The sequence below is a fragment of the Gossypium arboreum genome, chromosome 9, assembly GCF_025698485.1.
Source record: "Gossypium arboreum isolate Shixiya-1 chromosome 9, ASM2569848v2, whole genome shotgun sequence".
Lineage (NCBI taxonomy): Eukaryota > Viridiplantae > Streptophyta > Magnoliopsida > Malvales > Malvaceae > Gossypium > Gossypium arboreum.
Window position 1 is genome coordinate 35,623,713 of NC_069078.1, and position 20,230 is coordinate 35,643,942.

The 20,230-nt window shown below is 33.4% G+C and overlaps 1 protein-coding gene and 1 pseudogene across 1 annotated transcript; one reads left to right on the forward strand and one right to left on the reverse strand.

Moving 5' to 3' along the window:
* The first annotated feature begins 817 nt into the window (after window positions 1-817).
* Window positions 818-2,690, forward strand: LOC108450157 (membrane steroid-binding protein 2-like). The gene is made up of 2 exons (XM_017747660.2): window positions 818-1,278; window positions 2,174-2,690. Exons 1-2 carry the CDS (start codon window positions 971-973, stop codon window positions 2,496-2,498), a joined length of 633 nt encoding a protein of 210 aa, XP_017603149.1. The 5' UTR covers window positions 818-970; the 3' UTR covers window positions 2,499-2,690.
* A 1,979-nt stretch (window positions 2,691-4,669) lies between these two features.
* LOC108451410 (protein transport protein Sec61 subunit gamma-1-like) lies at window positions 4,670-5,010 on the reverse strand (annotated as a pseudogene).
* Window positions 5,011-20,230: the final 15,220 nt, after the last annotated feature.

Here is a 20,230-nt window from a genome sequence, read left to right on the forward strand (position 1 = left end):
GGTTTTAAAAAATTATTTTATATATTAACATCGCCTTAGTATAGTATAAAAAAAAGGTTGGATTGCACTAGCATATTGCATATTTCATAACTTCAAAAATAGGTAGAATTGAAATTATCCATACTCTGAAGAATAGATGGAAGAATGAAATCTTGAAAATGTTAATTATGCAAATTAAAATTCAGATGATGATAAACTCAATCAATGACCAATATATGATGATAAAGAACATATGTTAAATATTAAAGAGGAATAACGTAACAAATATGCCTTAAAATAGTTAGATAAAATTGTATATGATATTTGTTTTTGTTATTTTTATTAGTAATAATATTATGAACTACTTTTTACCCTAACATAATAAATTAATGATTTGCTTTTAATTATGGTTGTTTGTTTAGAAATTCTTTTATCATACTAATAAATATTTTATAGTAATTAAAATATTTTTAAAAATATAAATTATGTAACTGTAAGTATAATTTATACTATTAAACATAATTACAATGTAATTACTTTTTGTCAGTCAAATATATTTAGAAAATTATAGTTCTTTATAATTAGAAAAGAGTGTAATTAATCCTAATAATTACAATTTTTATTCAATTACTATGTACTGTTCTCGAGAAAATTGTCCTGAAATACATAATGTTTTTTTTAAATATGAGATTCAAGTTGTGTATATTATTTTATTGTATTTTAAGTATAATTCTTATCAAATTCTAGATGACGTTTACTGCCCAATCATCTAATAGCTATGATATCATACTTGAAAAACTTAATTCGGATGTGTTGAAATTTAGTTACCAATTTAAAATCAGTCATAAATTGAGGATGAGGTGTGAAATTAACCTTTTAAAAAACTTTAAGCTAACAACTATTTTAAGACGAATCTGCGGGGGACTCTATATCTGACCCAGAATTTAGTTGAGACAAAATCGCGGAAGAAGAGAGAAAGAAGTTCAAAGCGATGGGTTTGCAACTATGGGAGACTTTGAAGGAGGCAATAACGGCTTATACGGGTCTATCTCCGGCCACTTTCTTCACGGTTGTTGCTCTGTTGTGGGCCATTTACTATGTAGTAACGGGTCCATTCGGGTCGTCCGATGATCACCATCAACGTTCCAGGGCTTTTGAGGAGCAGATGGAGCCGCTCCCACCTCCGATTCAGCTAGGCGAAATTTCCGAGGAGGAACTTAAACAGTATGATGGGTCGGATCCCAAGAAGCCACTCCTTATGGCCATCAAGGGTCAGATTTATGATGTTTCTCAAAGCAGGTTTTTCCTTCTCTTTTCTTTTTTCTTTCGGGGTCAACACTTGTGTTGGAATTATCAGCTTTGTTTATAGTAGCCTTTTCAGTTTGAAACTTTTTGGGGGCTTTTATTTTTTTTAGATACTGATTTTGAGGGTTTCTTCTTGACTATTTTTATGCTATTTTAATTCAAACTTGCTTTAATTCATGGTTCAACTTGTGATCTTTCTGGTGATTTTTTTTCAAAAAAAAATTTTAGCGGATGGATATTAGATTTTTTGTTTTTAAATAAACTGAGCCGCCTATGATTTTGCTATATCATATCATAAAATTATAAATATCTGTGTTTGGGTTGCATTTAATTTGTTTCAATATAGGTTAGGTTAGATGAACTTCATATTTTGAAAATTTCATCCATTTAACACGGTTAAAAACTGGTTTAGTTAAGGGAATAATGTCACGTGACATTTTGATCTAATATAAAAAGATTAATTTGTTTATTTTAGTAGACTGGGTAAAATTCAGTCCTCTACTCTTTGACCACAATCATGAAATGATTATATGATAAACTATGTGAGGTTTTGCGGAAACAAGTTATTTTTAACGTGCGTGTAAAATTGGTTCCTTGTGTAATTATACGTCCTAGACTTGGACCTTGAATCTCATGTTTCAACTGACCGAGAAAATGAAAATTGAACATTGGTGCCATTCATTCCCTTTCATCTGGATATTTAAACCTGTTTCTATGATAATCAAAGACATTAACATGTTTTTGTATGTTGATTGATGCAAGTTTACTATGCATGAAATTTAATCATAACTTTTGCTGAAATTTTCTTTATGATTGTAGAACTCAATAGAGGCATTGTTAATCATATGTATATGCAAGAATTATGCATGAAATGTAATGTTTGTTGCAGAATGTTTTATGGACCTGGTGGACCTTATGCATTGTTTGCTGGAAGGGATGCTAGCAGAGCTCTTGCAAAGATGTCTTTTGAAGAACAAGATTTAACCGGGGACATATCGGGTCTTGGTCCATTCGAATTGGATGCTTTGCAAGATTGGGAATATAAGTTTATGAGCAAATATGTAAAGGTTGGAACCATCAAGAAGACAGTTGCAGTAACCGGAGGGGATAATGGAAATGGTGAAGCCTCGTGGACTACCGAGGGCGATGCTAAGCCAGCTGGAGATGGTTCATCACAAAATGCAGTTGCTGGAACTGATGCTAAGGAGGAGTGATGTGTTTTAGCAGAGTTGTTACCGGCTCGAATGGGTCGAGATGCCATAAGATATAGAGTAACGTTGTCTGTGAATCTTTATTCCATATATTAGCTTACTTTTTTTGTACTTTTGACATTCATAAGCAGGTAATTGACTTTAATCTACAAATCTCAACTTCTAAGCATTAAGCCGTTGGGATATCCAATCAAATGCATATGGTCCCTTGATGTTTTCAGAACCTATCCGATTATTATTTAATCATACTTGCCAAGAATCCTTTTTTGCCTTGCAGAGCAATCTACAATAAATTATCTCAAAAACTTGTGAAATCTTTCTGGGTTTTATTAATACATGCCGACTTAAGTCTTAACTGTTGCTGAAGTTCATGTTTGGGATCAATTCTCAACAAAATCCTTGTTTTTGTTTAAATTTATGTTAGCATCTGACCATTTTTCCTACCAGGGAACACAACAAATGTTGAGAACCAAGTGATCTGAACTCTAGAGAGATAATACGTGTTTAAGTTTGGAATATCAATCAATTTGCGAAGGGAACACAACAAAAGTTGAGAACCTAGTGATCTGAACTCTAGAGAGATAATACGTGTTTAAGTTTGGAATATCAATCAATTTGCGACGGGATTTTGGATGCTGTCCTTTTTTTTTTTTGTCATTACGCATTTTGAAATGTATCAATTTGAGTGCAAAAAATTATGACCATTTTAGTAAAAATTGTGCAAACAGAAATTACCAGACGGGATCAATACATTCTTTTATTACTTAAAAGTTTGAGTTGAAGATTGATGGAAGTCCTTTTAACTACCTATTATTATTTTTAAGCTTAAGTTTTAGAGTTTTATATTACTTAAAAGTTTATTTAAAAGATTAAGTATTTATTTATTTATTTAATAAGAGTTTCAGTTATATAAGAAATGTAAAATAAAATATTTAATTAATTTTTAAAAGTTGAGTTCAAATTGATGAAGTAAAGCGAAATTTGAAATTTGTCAATAATTGTTAAAAATAGAATGTTGATAACAATAATATATAGCAAAGAAAAGAAAGAAAAATAGAACACAATAGAAATAATCCGGTAAAATTAAAATATCTTATTCTAATCAATATCAAGTAGAGTTAGTATATTTCTATACAGATTTCACCTACGTAGCCTGTACCGGCCCTTGGCCTTCGACCTCGTAAATCTTCTCATCTTGCTATTTATATTTTATTTCAACAAGAATTTGAGTCATATATCTTTAAAAATAATAAAACATTAATATGAAAGCTCAAAAATATGATGTTCTTACTTAGATTTATGTGCTCTCATTAAATTGTTTTTGCATGTGATTAGTAAGATCATCATTAATCATCGTATACTGGTTTTCATCACGAACACCGACAAAAAAATAAAGGATAATTATAGTTAAATCTAACCAAATTATGTCAATATAAGAATTTGTCATACACTACATTTTTTACTTTTACCTAAGGCATTAAATAACCTAAAAAATCAGTAAGGCTTTAATGATGCTATAACAAGAAGCAACTCTCAAACAAGAAAAAAGAAATAGAAATTACTACAATGAATAGCAATCTGGATATTATGAAAATTTTTATAATAGAAACTAGAAGGGATTGGGTGGGTTTTAGATCTGACACAGAATCATTAATACATATCATATATATATATATATATATATGTGTGTGTCTGTATCAAATTCAGCAACAAAGATAAATATATTAATAAAAAGATTGATGAGATTAGAATTTAGAAATAGTATTAATCCTCAAATCCAACCAAGACTTAGATAAAATGATAGTTTATCAAAAGATGGAATGAGTTACTAAATTTGCACGCATATGGAACAAAACACATGGCATTTGAACAAAGCCATGAATGGTCTAGTTGGGAATGAATAAGCCTATTTCATCTTTTAATCTTTTAAAATGACAGAGGTGTTCATAACATATCACTTAAACCTAATGGGTTAGGTTTTAAAAAACCAATGAATTTTTTGTAAAAGGCTATTGCTTTGAAATTTGACCAATTTTTGCAGATTGACTAAATTCCCTTTTTCATAAACACAATAAAATCCTATAATTCAAATTCACCCAAAAGAAAAGAAAGTCATTTTTTAAATTAAAACTTGCATGCATAATACACAGGAAAAATCAGATAAAGTAAATTACTTAAGTGGAGCCAAGGATGATGTTCTTAATAGGAATAAAGATGAGTTTAACGAAGAATTTGATAAATCCTATCACTATAAAATTGATCACTGTATAGAATGCCACCTTCATGAAATCTACATAGGAAACAATAAACATTCAAAAAACAAAAAAAACAAAAAAACCAAAATTCCAACAGATCTAAGTTTAAAACAAAATGAAGAAAATCGAACGGGGAGAAGCAGTGGAAGGAATATCTTTATGACCAGGCTTGTGGAAACATTTGATGAGGCGGACGTTGTCCTTAGCGAAGTCTTTTAAAGATCTATGACGTTGTCAAGGGCATCCAATTTTTTGTCAAAGATCAAAATCCAATTGCAAAATAAGATAAAAGATAATTGTCATTAACTCATTGCACCAAAGCAAAGCTTTAACTCATTATTCAATTCTAAAAGGAACATGAACACAATAAGGAGGTATATCATGAAGTTAATGAAAAAATCACTATAGCAAAGAGATAAAATCCAAACCACTGACTCATTATACTATAGCAAGCATCTTAAGAACCAAGCATATTAAGAACCAGAACAATGTTTTCTTACTCTATAGGTTTCTCGATGAATATGCATGAAGAGGAAATCGAACCATTACAAAGGCTACTTATTTATTTCCATTGATCTTTTTATTTGTGGAGAAATTAAATGACATTGGAAGTGCTTTTATCACAATGTTCTCATAGAAGAACCAGAAATAGTTCTCTTTACTTTCAATGTGAAAGCAAAATCTTTTCTAAATAGATACCAACAAAATTGTTATTCCGGAAAATAAATTTAATACTTAGAGAATGAAAAAATCTTCAGGGTTTGTCCTCAGATGCGATCTTTAACTAAGTCCACTATTCCATCAAACACTACCGTCTCTCTTATGATACTTTCTATCAATGTGTCTTGTCCTTATGTGGTTTCTTTAGGGTTTAGCTATATTCGCATTGTTATAGTGTCATAACTTTTTCATACCTCATATTCAACCCTCTATAGTGAAGTTAATAGTGTAACCCTGCTTGACACTTATTCACACTATGGACTCGTCGTCTAGGGCAAAACACAACCCAATGTTGATTTCCTTGAATCTTGACACGTTTGGAAGTCGGAATCAATATATCCAATAGGAGTAAGATCTCCTCTGGTATTCAAAAGCATATAATCCTACATTCTTCGTAAATGCTTGAGTATATGCTTAATTGCTTGCTAGTGTCTTTGTTTTGGATTCGCCTGATGTCGACTCACCAACCCAACTAAGAAACAAATATTGTTGGAAAAAGTTCGATTCAAAAATGGTTTCCTTGCACAGTGGAAAATAAAAATTTTGAAAACCGACTCGATTTGTGATATTTATTGTAACAACCCGATTTTGGGCGTAGTCAGAACAGTGGTTTCGGGACCACAAATCTGACAAGGAAAAATTTAATTTTATTATATTTTTATGGTCTACGGTTTCACGAAGTGATTTCATGAAAATTTCGTTGGAAAATTTTGACGTTTGGGCACTAAATTTAGTCAAAAGGACTAAATCGTAAAAAGTGCAAAACTTGAGTTCTAGAAGCTAGAGGTGTCTAATTGCTATGAAATTTTAAATTGGAGGTCCTTAAATGGTAATTAGACCATTGGTTAAATTTTTGGACAAAAATGGACATGAAAAAGGTGAAATAGAATATTTTTAAGTTAGGGGCATTTTGGTCATTGAGTAATTAAAATGAATGAAAAACAAAATTAAAAGCCAATTTTTGTCCATCTTCAACCCCATGGCCAAATTTCACAAGGGAAAACCATGGCTAGGGTTTTTCAAGCTTTCAAGCTCGATTGTAAGTCCGTTCTAGCCCCGTTTTTATTGATTTTCATGTTTTTGAAATTCTCGTAACAAAATCTATCTATTTCTACCACTAATTTGAGATATAGTTAAAGTATAGGGTTTTTAACCATGATGAATATGTGTGTATTTTTGTGTTTAATGATAGAAAATTCATGTTTATGGTTAGAGAAACGACTTTTACTAAGTGAGTTTCGGTGAAAATGCCTAAAAGGACTAATTTGTAAAAGTTATAAAATATGTCATAAAAGTGTGATTTAATAAAAATGTGGACTTCAATAAGTACAAAAGAGGTTCGGCTAGGCTTGGGAATTGAAGAAATTGAATAAATTTCATTTTTCGAGCGTAGGGTGAAAAATGTAAATATGTCAAACTTTAGGGGAAAAAATGTAATTTTTCCATAATATGATTTTTGGGTCACATTGAATAATGTGACTAATAAGTGAGCTAAATTTTATATTATAGATTAATAAAAACGAGATTCAGGGCTAGAACGAGGGAAAAAAAGTATTTGACAGTTAGGTCATTTTCACCATTTTTGGTATCGAGATAAGTTTGTATGTGAATAATGAAATTATATATTTATGTTTTAAATTGCTTTAATATTATATGATTTATATGATTGATATTATGTGTAACAACCCGGTTTTAGCTAAATCGGAACAGTGGTTTCGAGACCATAAATTCGAGGTCAAAAAATTATTTTAATATTATTTTTGGTGTTTATAGAATGTGAATATATATGTGTGAAAAATTTTGTGAGTTAATTTTATCATTTAATAGCTCAATTTGAGAAAAATGATTAAATCGCGTAAAATACAAAAGTAGCATGCTATAAGTTAAAAGTGCTTAATTGCTATGGTTCGTTAAACCAAAGGTCCTTATGATGTTATTATGCCATTGATACAGTTAATGGACATTAATGGCCTTATAGTTGATGAATAAATAATTTATTAACCAAGGGTAAAATCGTAAACTATTATTAATGTTAATATTACATAAAACAAAAGCTAATATCATTTTATTTCCTTCATCTTCCAACCAAATATCAAAGGAAAAGAAAGGCTTTTGAAGTTTTTGAATTTTTGGCACTTGCATAGCTTGATTTAGGTATGAAATTTGTTCGGTTTTTGATGATTTCTACGTTTTTTGTGATCGTTGCTTTGAGTACTAGCTAGCTTGTGCCCAAATTTTTGAATTTGTTGATGATTTTGTGAAATGCCATTGTTGAATGCTTAAGCTTTGTGATAGTTGATGATGAATTATGGAAGTTAAATGATAGATTATCAAGTTTTGTTAAGTGATTTTGAGTGAAAATGCCTAAATAGGATTTAATTGTGAAAAGTGTAAATTGAAGGTTTAAATTGTGAAATAAATATGAAATTTGGGCTGCTAGGGACCTATAGAGAATTCGACCAAGCATGTGTCTTATTGAAAAATGCCCAAATATATGTGTTTGTGGACTAAATTGAATGTGTTGATGAATAAAAGAGTTAATTTTGAATGTATATAGATCAAGAACGAAAGAAATCAAATTTAGGTCGGGGGAAATTGAAAGTTATTGAATAGTCGATCTGGTTCCTCTATTCCGACTACGAGGTAAGTTCATATGCAAATAAATGCCTTTAAATTGAATTATATGTGTTTACTTGTCATTTAAATGTTATAAATGCTAAAAAAATAATTACGAGCAAGAATCGACAAAATTATGACATCTGAAAGTCTCGTACGAACCTTTGGAATAGTATAGGATACGAATGTCATGACATTAGGTTATTGAGATGTGATTACATGTAAGACCATGTTTGGGACATTGGCATTGTATTGAGATTATGTGTCAGGCCATGTCTGGGACATTGGCATCGTTAATCGATTTCGTGTAAGACCCTGTCTAGAACAGTGGCATCGATATGTGATAACATGTAAGACCATATCTAGGATATGGTGTTGTACGAGCTTATGTGATTTCCAAGTATCCTTAATTGTTCTGAACGTTTAACGGGAAATTCAAGTCGAGAAAGAATATGTGAAAGAGCTAAGTGACTTAGGTACGTGCGAAATTCATACGAGTATTGAAAAGGGGAAATATTTGATGAACTCGATTAATACATTGAATATATGTTCAACGAGAAAGGTTTGTGAATTTGAATTTGATTAGCTATGTTTAACATTTTGAATTGATATACAAATATTCATGTGTTGACTTTATTTGTATATGGCTTACTAAGCTTTTGAAGCTTACTTTGTGTGTTCTTCCATGTTTTATAGATTATTGAAGCTAGCTCGGACATCGGGGATCATCGGGAGCCATCATCACACTATCGACTACTTGTTGGTATTTCTGGATGCTTGTAAATTTGATACATGGCATGTATAGGCTAGTGAGTTGATGATATGTTTTATGGTTTGTTATAGCCATGATATTTGGCTTGCTTTTGTTTAAAATGTTGGTATGTATTTGGCCATTTAAGTTGGCTTAAAATTATGTTTTGGATAAGTGTTATATGTGATGTATATAATGTCTTATGTTTTGGCATTGTTTGTCAAGGATATGGATATGACTAAATGGTTACTCATTTGGTTAGTTATTAATGTTTGAGGAATGGTACATTATGGTATGATTTATAGATGATGAATTGATATGTTTGAGAGGCATGATTTAGTTGATAGTAAGGTGATGAAAATACATTTAGAAGTTATGTGAATTTAGTGATTTTGGCATAATGAATTGGTATGTTTTGAATATGGAATTGAGTAGTTGAAATGGTTGAGGATAGATGCATAATATGTGAATGAATTGGCATGTTTTGGCTGCCTATATAGGCATCAAAATAGTATTATTTGAATCCTTAATATGCATGAGAAAAATGGTGGCAATTTGGCTTTACAAATAGCCATTGTTGTCCACATGGGTAGAGACACGGGCATGTGTTTCAACCGTGTGTGACACACGTCATGCTATACGACCGTGTGTCCCTTGGGGTAATCCTTCGAATTAAAGTCAGTATACCCTACAGGTTTGGCACGGCCTAGACATACGGACGTGTCTACCACACACGGCCTGACACATGGGTGTGTGGTCGGCCGTGTAACCCAAGTCAGTAACCTATCCAGTTTTTCCACAGCCATAACACACGAGCATGTTTTCGGCTGTGTGGTACAAGTCAGTATGTATGCCTGTTTTCGCACGGCATGACCTGTTCACACGGCAGGCGTGTGACCCTTATATGTTTGAAAATTTTTTAAGTTTCCCAAAGTTTGCAAATATTATCGGTTTAGTCCCGAACCACTTCTAAGCATGTTTTAAGTTCTTGTAGAGCCTTACAAGGGACATTGTGAATGTTTTGAATGGATTTTGAGTATGAATGTATAAATGTATATGAATGAGGTGTGTTATCCAGTAATGCCTCGTAACCCTATTTCAGCGACGGATACGGGTTAGGGGTGTTACATTTAATTAGTATCAGAGATACGGTTTAGTCGATTTTAGGACTAACGTAGCAAGTAAGAGTCTAGCTGTACGTACCATATATATATAAACTGTGATAGTGTGATGATTCCTGATAGTTAAAATGTGTTCTATATAGCAAATGGATTCCGATTGAGCCGTAGCTGACGATGTTAAAAGTAACGCACCTGCTCCCGCTCAAGGGGCAGTGCAGTCTGATTCTAGATTCGTAACTAATAGCCACGAGGGAGAGGCTAAACAAGCCTTTTTTTAGACAATTAGTGAGTGGGCAGCTCAACAACCTCCACCCCCACTTGTTCCTCAACAAGTCCCAGTTGTACCACAAGTGATAGATCCGATTTGATTGAGTAAACCACCTGTTGATAAGATTTGGAAACATAGGGCTGAGGAGTTTTGGGCTACAATTGATGATGATGCAGAGAGAGCTGAGTTCTGGCTTGAGAATACGATCAAAGTGTTTGATGAATTGTCTTGTACTTCAGATGAATGTATCAAATGTGTTGTATCTTTGCTGAGAGATAATGCGTATCATTGGTGGAAAACGTTGACATCTGTAGTTCTGAGGGAACAAGTTACTTGGGAGTTCTTCCAATCTGAGTTTCGAAAGAAATACACAATTCAAAGATTTCTCGATCAAAAACATAAAGACTGTCACTGAGTACGAAAGAGAATTCGTACGGCTAAGCAAGTATGCCCGGGAATATGTTTCCACTAAAGAGATCATGTGTAAAAGGTTCGTTGACAGATTGAACGAGGATATAAAACTATTAGTCGAGATACTTGAATTGAAAGAATTTGTAGTACTAGTTGAGAGGGCTTGTAAAGCTAAGGATCTCAGCAAAGAAAAGAGAAAAGCTGATTTCAAAGCAAGAGATTCGAGAAAGAGATCAATTAGTAAATCTTATCAGTCTGTATCGAAGAAATTTCGAGACTCATTTAATCGTTCTAATACATCAGTAGGGCATTCAAATAGAGATCGAGTGAGGCAACAGTTGAGCTTCAAAGCTCTAGCTACTTTGAAAGCTAGTGTTGGGAGTGCGAGACCTAACCAACCTGAATGTAAACATTGTGGTAAACGGCATCCCGGTGATTGTAGATTGAAAGATTGGGCTTGCTTTAAATGTGGATCATTAGATCATTTTATCAGAGGTTGCCTAGAGTTAGCTGAAAAAGATAATGTTCAGAATATGAGGCTTAGTAACACTACAGTTAGAGGGAGACCATCCTGTAATATTGGAAATGTGAGTGGTGGTAGAGGTGCGACATGAAACACTGCTGCGAGATCTGATGCTAGAGCACCTGCATGAGCCTACGTTATTCGCGCTCGCAAAGAAGCGTCATTTCTAGATGTTATCACCGGTACTTTTACTCTTTATGATACTAAAGTTATTGCATTGATAGATCCAGGATCAACTCATTCATATATATGTGTGAATTTAGAATCCAGTAAGTCTTTGCCTGTAGAGTCTACTGAATTTGTAACTAGAGACTGAATTTGTAACTATAGTACCGAACCCCTTAGGCAAGTGTGTATTGGTTGATAAAGTGTGTAAGAAATGTCCGTTGATGATTCCAGATTTCTGTTTTCCGGCCGATCTGATGTTGTTACCATTTGATGAATTTGATATAATTCTTGGTATGGATTGACTAACGTTGCATGATGCTATTGCGAATTGCAAACGAAAGACAATTGATTTGAGATATCAGAATAATGAGATTATCCGGATTGAGTCAGATGATCTGAATGGCTTGCCAACAGTGATTTCATCGATGTTTGCTCAAAAATATGTAAGAAAGGGTTGTGAAGCTTATTATGCTTATGTGTTTGATACGAAAGTGACTGAAAAGAAGATTGAATCAGTGCCAGTTGTATGTGAATACCCAGATGTGTTTCCTAAAGAGTTACCAAGTTTACCACCAATCCGAGAGGTTGAGTTTGGTATTGAGTTAATGCCGGGTATAATATCGATATCGATAGCTCTGTACAGAATGGCTCCGACAGAGTTAAAAGAATTGAAAGCTCAGTTGCAAGAACTAACGGATAGAGGTTTTGCAAGACTGAGTTTTTCGCCCTGGGGTGCTCCTGTGTTGTTTGTGAAAAAGAAAGATGGCACAATGAGAATGTGTATAGACTATTGATAGCTTAACAAAGTGACGATCAAGAATAAATATCCTCTGCCCAGAATAGATGATTTATTTGATCAATTGAAAGGGGCTACAGTGTTTTCAAAGATAGATTTGTGATCGGGCTATTACCAGTTACGAGTTAGAGACTTTGATGTGCCAAAGACAACTTTCCGAACGAGGTACGGACATTATGAACTTTTAGTTATGCCTTTCGGACTAACGAATGCTCCTGCAATCTTTATGGATTTAATGAACCGAATTTTCAGACCGTATTTAGATCAATTTGTTGTTGTATTTATTGATGAAATTTTGATTTATTCACATGATGAAACTGAGCATGCCGAGCATTTGAGAATTGTATTGCAGACTCTACGTGATAAGCAGTTATTTACAAAGTTCAGCAAATGTGAATTCCAGTTACGCGAAGTTCGTTTTCTCGGATGTATTGTGTCAGCATCGGGTATTCGAGTCGATTTGGGCAAGATTTCTGCAATAATGGATTGGAAGCCTCCGAGAAATGTTTCCGAGGTTCGCAGTTTTCTGGGACTAGTTGGTTATTATAGACGATTTGTGAAAGGCTTCTCGATGATTGTGACTCCGTTAACGAGATTACTTCAGAAAGATGTAAAGTTTGAATGGTTAGAGAAATGTCAAAAAAGTTTCTATAAGCTGAAAGTTCTTTTGACTGAAGCTCCAGTGCTAGTATAACCAGAATCGGGTAAGGAGTTTGTGGTCTATAGTGATGCATCGTTGAATGGTTTGGGCTGTGTTTTGATGTAGGAAGGCAAAGTTATAGCTTATGCCTCGAGACAGTTGAAGCCACATGAAAAGAATTATCCGACGCACGATTTAGAGTTAGCAGCTATTGTGTTTGCATTAAAGATTTGGCATCATTATCTGTTCGGTGAGAAGTGCCATGTTTATTCAGATCATAAGACTTTCAAATATCTAAAGACTCAGAAAGATTTAAATTTGCAACAGTGGAGATGGCTAGAACTGCTAAAAGATTACGAGATAGTGATTGACTACCATCTGGGAAAAGCAAATGTTGTTGCTAATGCATTAAGCCGAAAATCCTTATTTTCTCTACATGCAATGAATACTCAGTTGGCTATTTTTTATGACGGCTCAATTGTAGCTGAGTTGGAAGCGAGACCGTTGTTTGTACAACATATTTGTGAAGCTCAGAAAATTGATAATGAAATGTTAGCAAAAAGAGTTCAATGTGATTCGAACCCTGATTCAAAATTTCAACTTGATTCCGATGATTGTTTAAAATTCAGAGGCCAAATATGTGTTACGAGAAATTCAGAGTTTATTCAAATGATTTTGAACGAAGCACATAGTAGTCGTTTATCTATTCATCCGAGAACTACAAAAATGTATAATGATTTGAAACAGCTCTATTGGTGTCATGTTATAAAACGTGACATTTTAGAGTTCGTTTCTAAATGTTTGATTTGTCAGCAAGTTAAAGCTGAGCATCAGGTACCGTCTGGTTTATTACAGCCGATTATGATTCCTGAATGGAAATGGGATAGAATGACTATGGATTTTGACTATGGATTTTATATCAGGATTGCCCCTATCTCCGAGAAAGAAAGGTGCGATCTGGGTTATAGTTGACAGATTGACAAAATTGGCTCATCTCATTCCTGTAAGAATAGACTATTCGCTTGAAAAGTTACCTGAGTTGTATATCTCCGAAGTTGTGAGATTACACGGAGTACCTGTTTCTATTATTTCGAATAGAAATCCGAGGTTTACATTGAGGTTTTAGAAGAGTCTACAAGATGCACTGGGTACAAAACTACATTTTAGTACCGTATTTCACCTGCAAACAGATGGTCAATCCAAGCGAGTTATTCAGATACTCGGGGATATGTTGAGATGTTGTATTCTTGAGTTTGAAGGTACGTGGGAAAAGTATTTTCCGTTGATTGAATTTGCGTATAAAAATAGTTTTCAATCGAGCATTAAAATGGCACCTTATGAAGCTTTATACAGTCGTAAGTGTCGAACACCGTTGTACTGGACTGAACTTAGTGAGAATAAGATTTTTGGGGTCGATTTGATTAAAGAGACCAAGCAGAAAGTGAAAGTAATTCATGATAGTTTGAAAGCACCGTCAAATCGATAGAAATCATACGCAGACTTGAAACGAAAAGATATTGAGTTTCAGATCGGGGATAAAAGTGTTTTTGAAAGTATCTCTGTGGAAGAAAATACTTCGATTCGATTGTAAAGGCAAATTAAGTCCGAGATTCATTAGGCCGTATGAAATTATTGAGCGAATTGGACCAGTTGCTTATCGGTTAGTATTGCCGTCTGAGTTAGAAAAGATTCATAATGTATTTCATGTATCGATGCTTTGATGATACCTATCTGATCCTTCGCATGATATTTCCCCGACCAAAGTTGAAATTCAGTCAGATTTATCGTATAGTGAAGAACCGATCCAAATTTTAACTTATGAGATCAAAGAGTTGAGAAATAAAAGAATAGTGTTAGTGAAAGTATTATGGAATCGACACGGGGTAGAAGAAGCTACGTGGAAACCTGAGGATACTATAAGAAAGCAATACCCAAATCTATTTGCTGGTAAGATTTTTCGGAACGAAAATCCCTAAGAGGGGAGAGTTGTAACAGCCCGATTTTTGCTAAATCAAAACACTGGTTTTGAGACCACAGATCTAAGGTCAGAAAATTATTTTAATATTATTTTTGGTGTTTGTAGCATGCGAATATATGTGTGAAAATTTTGTGAGTTAATTTTATCATTTAATAGCTCAATTTGAGAAAAATGACTAAATCACGTAAAATAAAAAAGTATCATGCTATAAGTTAAAAGTGCTTAATTGCTATGGTTCGTTAGACCAAAGGTCCTTATGATGTTATTATGCCATTGATGAGGTTAATGGACATTAACGGCCTTATAGTTGATGAATAAATAATTTATTAATCAAGGGTAAAATCATAAACTATTATTAATGTTAATATTACATAAAACAAAAGCTAAAATCATTTTATCTCTTTCATCTTCCAACCAAATACCAAAGGAAAAGAAAGGGTTTTGAAGCTTTTGAATTTTCGACACTTGCATAGCTTGATTGAGGTATGAAATTTGTTCAGTTTTTTATGATTTCTACGTTTTTGTGATCATTGCTTTGAGTACTAGCTAGCCCATGCCTTAATTTTTGAATTTTTTTGATGATTTTGTGAAATGCCATTGTTGAATGCTTAAGCTTTGTGATAGTTGATGATGAATTATGGAAGTTAAATGATAGATTATCAAGTTTTGTTAAGTGATTTTGAGTGAAAATGCTTAAATAGGATTAAATTGTGAAAAGTGTAAATTGAAGGTTTACATTGTGAAATAAATATGAAATATGGGCTGCTAGGGACCTATAGAGAATTATGCCAAGCATGTGTCTTATTGAATTTTGAGTAATTTGTGTTTTTATGAAATTGGGACTAAATTGAATTAATGTGGAACTTTAGGGGCTAAAGTGAAAAAATGCCCAAATATATGTGTTTGTGGACTAAATTGAATGTGTTGATGAATAAAAGAGTTAATTTTGAATGTATATAGATCAAGAATGAAAGAAATCAGATTTAGATCCGGGGAAATTGAAAGTTAATGAATAGTCAATCCAGTTCATCTATTCCAACTACGAGGTAAGTTCGTATGCAGCTAAATGCCTTTAAATTGAATTATATGTGTTTACTTGTCATTTAAATGTTATAAATGCTGAACAAATAATTACGAGTAAGAATCGATAGAATTACGACATTTGAAAGTCCCGTACGAACCTTAGGAATAGTATAGGATACGAACATCATGACATTAGGTTATAGAGATGTGTTTACATGTAAGACCATGTCTGGGACATTGGCATTGTATTGAGATTACGTGTAGGACCATGTTTGGGACATTGGCATCGTTAATCGATTTCGTGTAAGACCCTGTCTAGGACAGTGGCATCGATATGTGATAACATGTAAGACCATATTTGGGATATGGCATTGTACGAGCTTATATGATTTCTGAGTATCCTTAATTGTTTCGAATGGTTCAACGGGTAAAGTCAAGTCAAAAAAGAATATGTGAAAGAGCTAAGTGACTCAGGTACGTACAGAATTCATACAAGTATTGAAAAGGGGAAATATTTGATGAACTCGATTAAGACATTAAATATATGTTCAATGAGAAAGGTTTGTGAATTTGAATTTGATTAGCTATGTTTAATATATTTGAATTGATATGCAAATATTCATGTGTTGACTTTATTTGTATATGGCTTACTAAGATTTTGAAGCTTACTTTGTGTGTTCTTCCATGTTTTATAGATTATCGAAGCTAGCTCGGACATCGGGGATCATCGGGAACTATCATCACACTATTGGCTACTTATTGGTATTTTTGGATGCTTGTAAATTTGGTACATGGCATGTATAGGCTAGTGAGTTGATGATATGTTTTATGGTTTGTTATAGCCATGATATTTGGCTTGCTTTTGTTTGAAATGTTGGTATGTATTTGGCCATTTAGGTTGGCTTAAAATTATGTTTTGGATAAGTGTTATATGTGATGTATATAATGTTTTGTGTTTTGGCATTGTTTGCCAACGTTATGATATGACTAAATGGTTACTCATTTTGTTATTTATTAATGTTTGAGGAATGGTACAATATGGTATGATTTATAAATGATCAATTGAAATGTTTGAGAGCCATGACTTTGTTGATAGTAAGGTGATGAAAATACATTTAAAGGATATGTGAATTTAGTGATTTTGGCATAATGAATTGGTATGATTTGAATATGGAATTGAGTAGTTGAAATGGTTGAGGATAGACGGCATAATATGTATTGAAATGGTATTAGTTGATTGCTTTATGTACATGAGAAAAAAGGGTGGCAATTTGGCTTTACAAATAGCCATTGTTGTCTTCACGGGTAGAGACACGGGCGTGTGTCTCAGCCGTGTGTGACACACAATCATGCTGCACGGCCATGTGTCCCCTGGGGTAACCCTTCGAATTAAAGTTAGTATACCCTACAGGTTTGGTACGGCTTAGACACACTAGCGTGTCTACTGGCTGTGTGTGGCACACGAGCTGGTACATGGGCGTTGGTCGGCCGTGTGACCCAAGTCAGTATCCTCTCCAGTTTTCCCATAGCTATGGCACAGGGCGTGTCTTCGGCCGTGTGGTTTTCAATATGTATGCCCTATTTTCATACGATAGGGGGGTGTCTAGTGGCCGTGTGAGGCACACGGCCTGTTCACATGGGCGTGTGACCCTTATATGTTTGAAAATTTTCTAAGTTTCCCAAAGTTTACAAATGTTATCGGTTGAGTCCCGAACCACTTCTAAGCATGTTTTAAGTTCTCATAGAGCCTGACAAGGGACATTGCGAATGTTTTGAATGGATTTTGAGTATTAATGTATAAATGTATGTGAATGAGGTGTGTTATTCGGTAATGATTTGTAACCCTATTTAGGTGATGAATATGGGTTAGGGGTGTAACATTATGAGCAAGTTCGACAATGCCAAGATAATGAAGAAGTCCCGTTTGACCGTTAGGAATAGATAGGATACAAATGTCATGACATTAGGGTTATGTGTGATTTAGTGTAAAACAATATCTGGGATATGGCATCGATATGTGATTTTGTGTAAGACCATGTTTGGGACATGGAATCGATATGAGATATCGTGTAAGACCATAGCTGGGCTATCGGCATTGATATGTGATCCCATGTAAGACCATATTTGGGATATGGCATTGGCATCTTACTATGTGTATGAGGTTTCTCGGGTATCCTTTAGTATTCCAAGTGGTACAACGGGTAATTCAAAGATTATGTCAAAGATGTGAAAAGATATGACTGTGTTACAAGTTCATACAGGTATGTACATAAAGTTTATAAGCATTGGCTTCATGATATTATGAGTTCATGATCACTATGAAAGTGATCTTAAGTTAAATTTATGGTAAATTCAGTTGAGAATCATGTGTTAGGATTTTGAGCCATATCAAATTGAGAGATAAGATGTTTAGTTCACTAGATTTGTGATTCATTAGATATGTGTAAGAAAAAAAAATGAAAGATTTGCATGATTGCCTATTAAAATGGTTACGAAAGTATGTGAAGTTAAGAGTTTAAATCATTGAAAGATGTTAAGGTTTGGGCTTGAAAATATGAATACGCATAATTAATGTGCATGTTACTATGAAGATTTAATAACGTTTATGTTGTGTTATGTTATGTTTGTTGTATGACAAACATATGACTATTGTTGCTTATTATTTGCATACGAACTTACTAAACTTTGTAGCTTACTCCCCTTCCTTTCCTATATCTTATAGGGTTGTATGCTAGCTCGAGTTGGAGATTGCTGGAGTGCTATCACCCTATCAAGCTATCATGTTGGGTAAATGAATGCAAACCCTTCAGTCTATGGCATGTATACTTAGTCATTTTGTGTATGTGTCATTATGATATGGCCAAATGTATTGGCTTGTATTGATTAAGGATTTGATTTGGTATGTAGCCACATAAATTAGCTTATATTGGCTAATGAGTTGCAAGCATATTAATTACTCATATGACTATGCCAATGCCATTGTGTGATATGGTTTATAATGGTATGTTAATGAAATTAGACTAGATGATACATGTGGGAAGTTGTTATGTTGAAGGTGATTGGGTATGTATGGACTTGATAAAGTATGATGTTATGAGCATGTATATGAAGGTAAGGAAATGGTATGTTTAAGTCTTTATTGTTGATGTATAGGTTAAATTGGCCAATAAATGGCATGTAAATATTTGATAATGACTATGTAACACCCCCGTACCCGAGACCATCGCCGGAGTCAAGCACAAAGTGTTACTAAACTTAATTCATCAATTAAACAACTTAAACAACTTATTACCAACCATGCATGACAACCAAGCATATGCACATCACCAATATCAAACATAACATAAATAGCTATATTTATAAGTCAGAATCATTAGCTCACTAAAGACCAATATATTTGGCCAAATAATAATAACACATGTTATAAAATTAGGTCCCTATACATGCCACTCACTTGATAAATCTAGCATATGTGTTTATCTTGTCAAGGTTTTGGCTTGATAGTGTGATGTTTGCCTCAACGGTCTCCAACCTTGAGCTAACCCGACAACACTAAAAGAAATGGAAAGGAGGGGGGGTAAGCTTTATGCTTAGTAAGCTCACATGAAATAATAATAAGCAATTTACTAACATGCTTCCCTCAATAAAACTAACTCATTTGTACATTTACACATGTTCTGGTTAAGCTATTTTCTTGAGTAATAGTCACTAAATCATTTATATTTAGAGTTACGGAACTCCAAATTAAGTTCTGTAAATTTTCCCAAAAACTAGACTCATATATATTTTCACCATAAAATTTTCAGAATTTTTATACCATCCAATAAGTACAGTTTATTATTCAAAATCTCCCCTGTTTTGCTATTTAACAGATTCGACCTTTCTTCACTAAAATTTATTTATCTCATAGTACAAAACTCGGATGATGTTCTTGTTTGTTTTTATTAAAAGTAAACTCATCCAATATTCTAGGCATATAAAATATACCCCAAAATTATTTTTCTATAATTTTTAACAATTTTTTCAAGTTAGAATAGGGGATCTCGAATTCATTCAGACACTGTCTCACAAGAATTCAAATATCACATAATATGGAATTCTTTTGCTTCCCCTGTTTCTTTTATGTGAAAATAGACTAAATAAAATTTAATTGCATATTTTATTTGAAATTTAATTCAACTTACACAATTTTTGGTAAATTTTCAAATTCATGCACTGTTGCTGTCCAACACTATTTTACTACTAAAGTTCACTTTTGCACAATTTCACTTAATCCCTTCCATTTTACCGAGGTTCGCTCAAATATTGAGCATATTGCTCATAAATTCAAATAAACATATACTTTCACTTGTTCATCACATAATCACTTTCACATTTATTTTCACTTAATCGATTTCCCGTTGAACTCATCGGAATAATAACAGATACACAATTGCCTGCACATTTTCTCATTTCCACACTTGTA

Excerpts from the sequence above, each read along its gene's own strand:
- LOC108450157 (XM_017747660.2), top strand. The coding sequence starts at position 971 with ATGGGTTTGCAACTATGGGAGACTTTGAAGGAGGCAATAACGGCTTAT. Across the intron at positions 1,279-2,173 it reads TATGATGTTTCTCAAAGCAG|AATGTTTTATGGACCTGGTG; the intron begins GTTTTTCCTTCT and ends TGTTTGTTGCAG.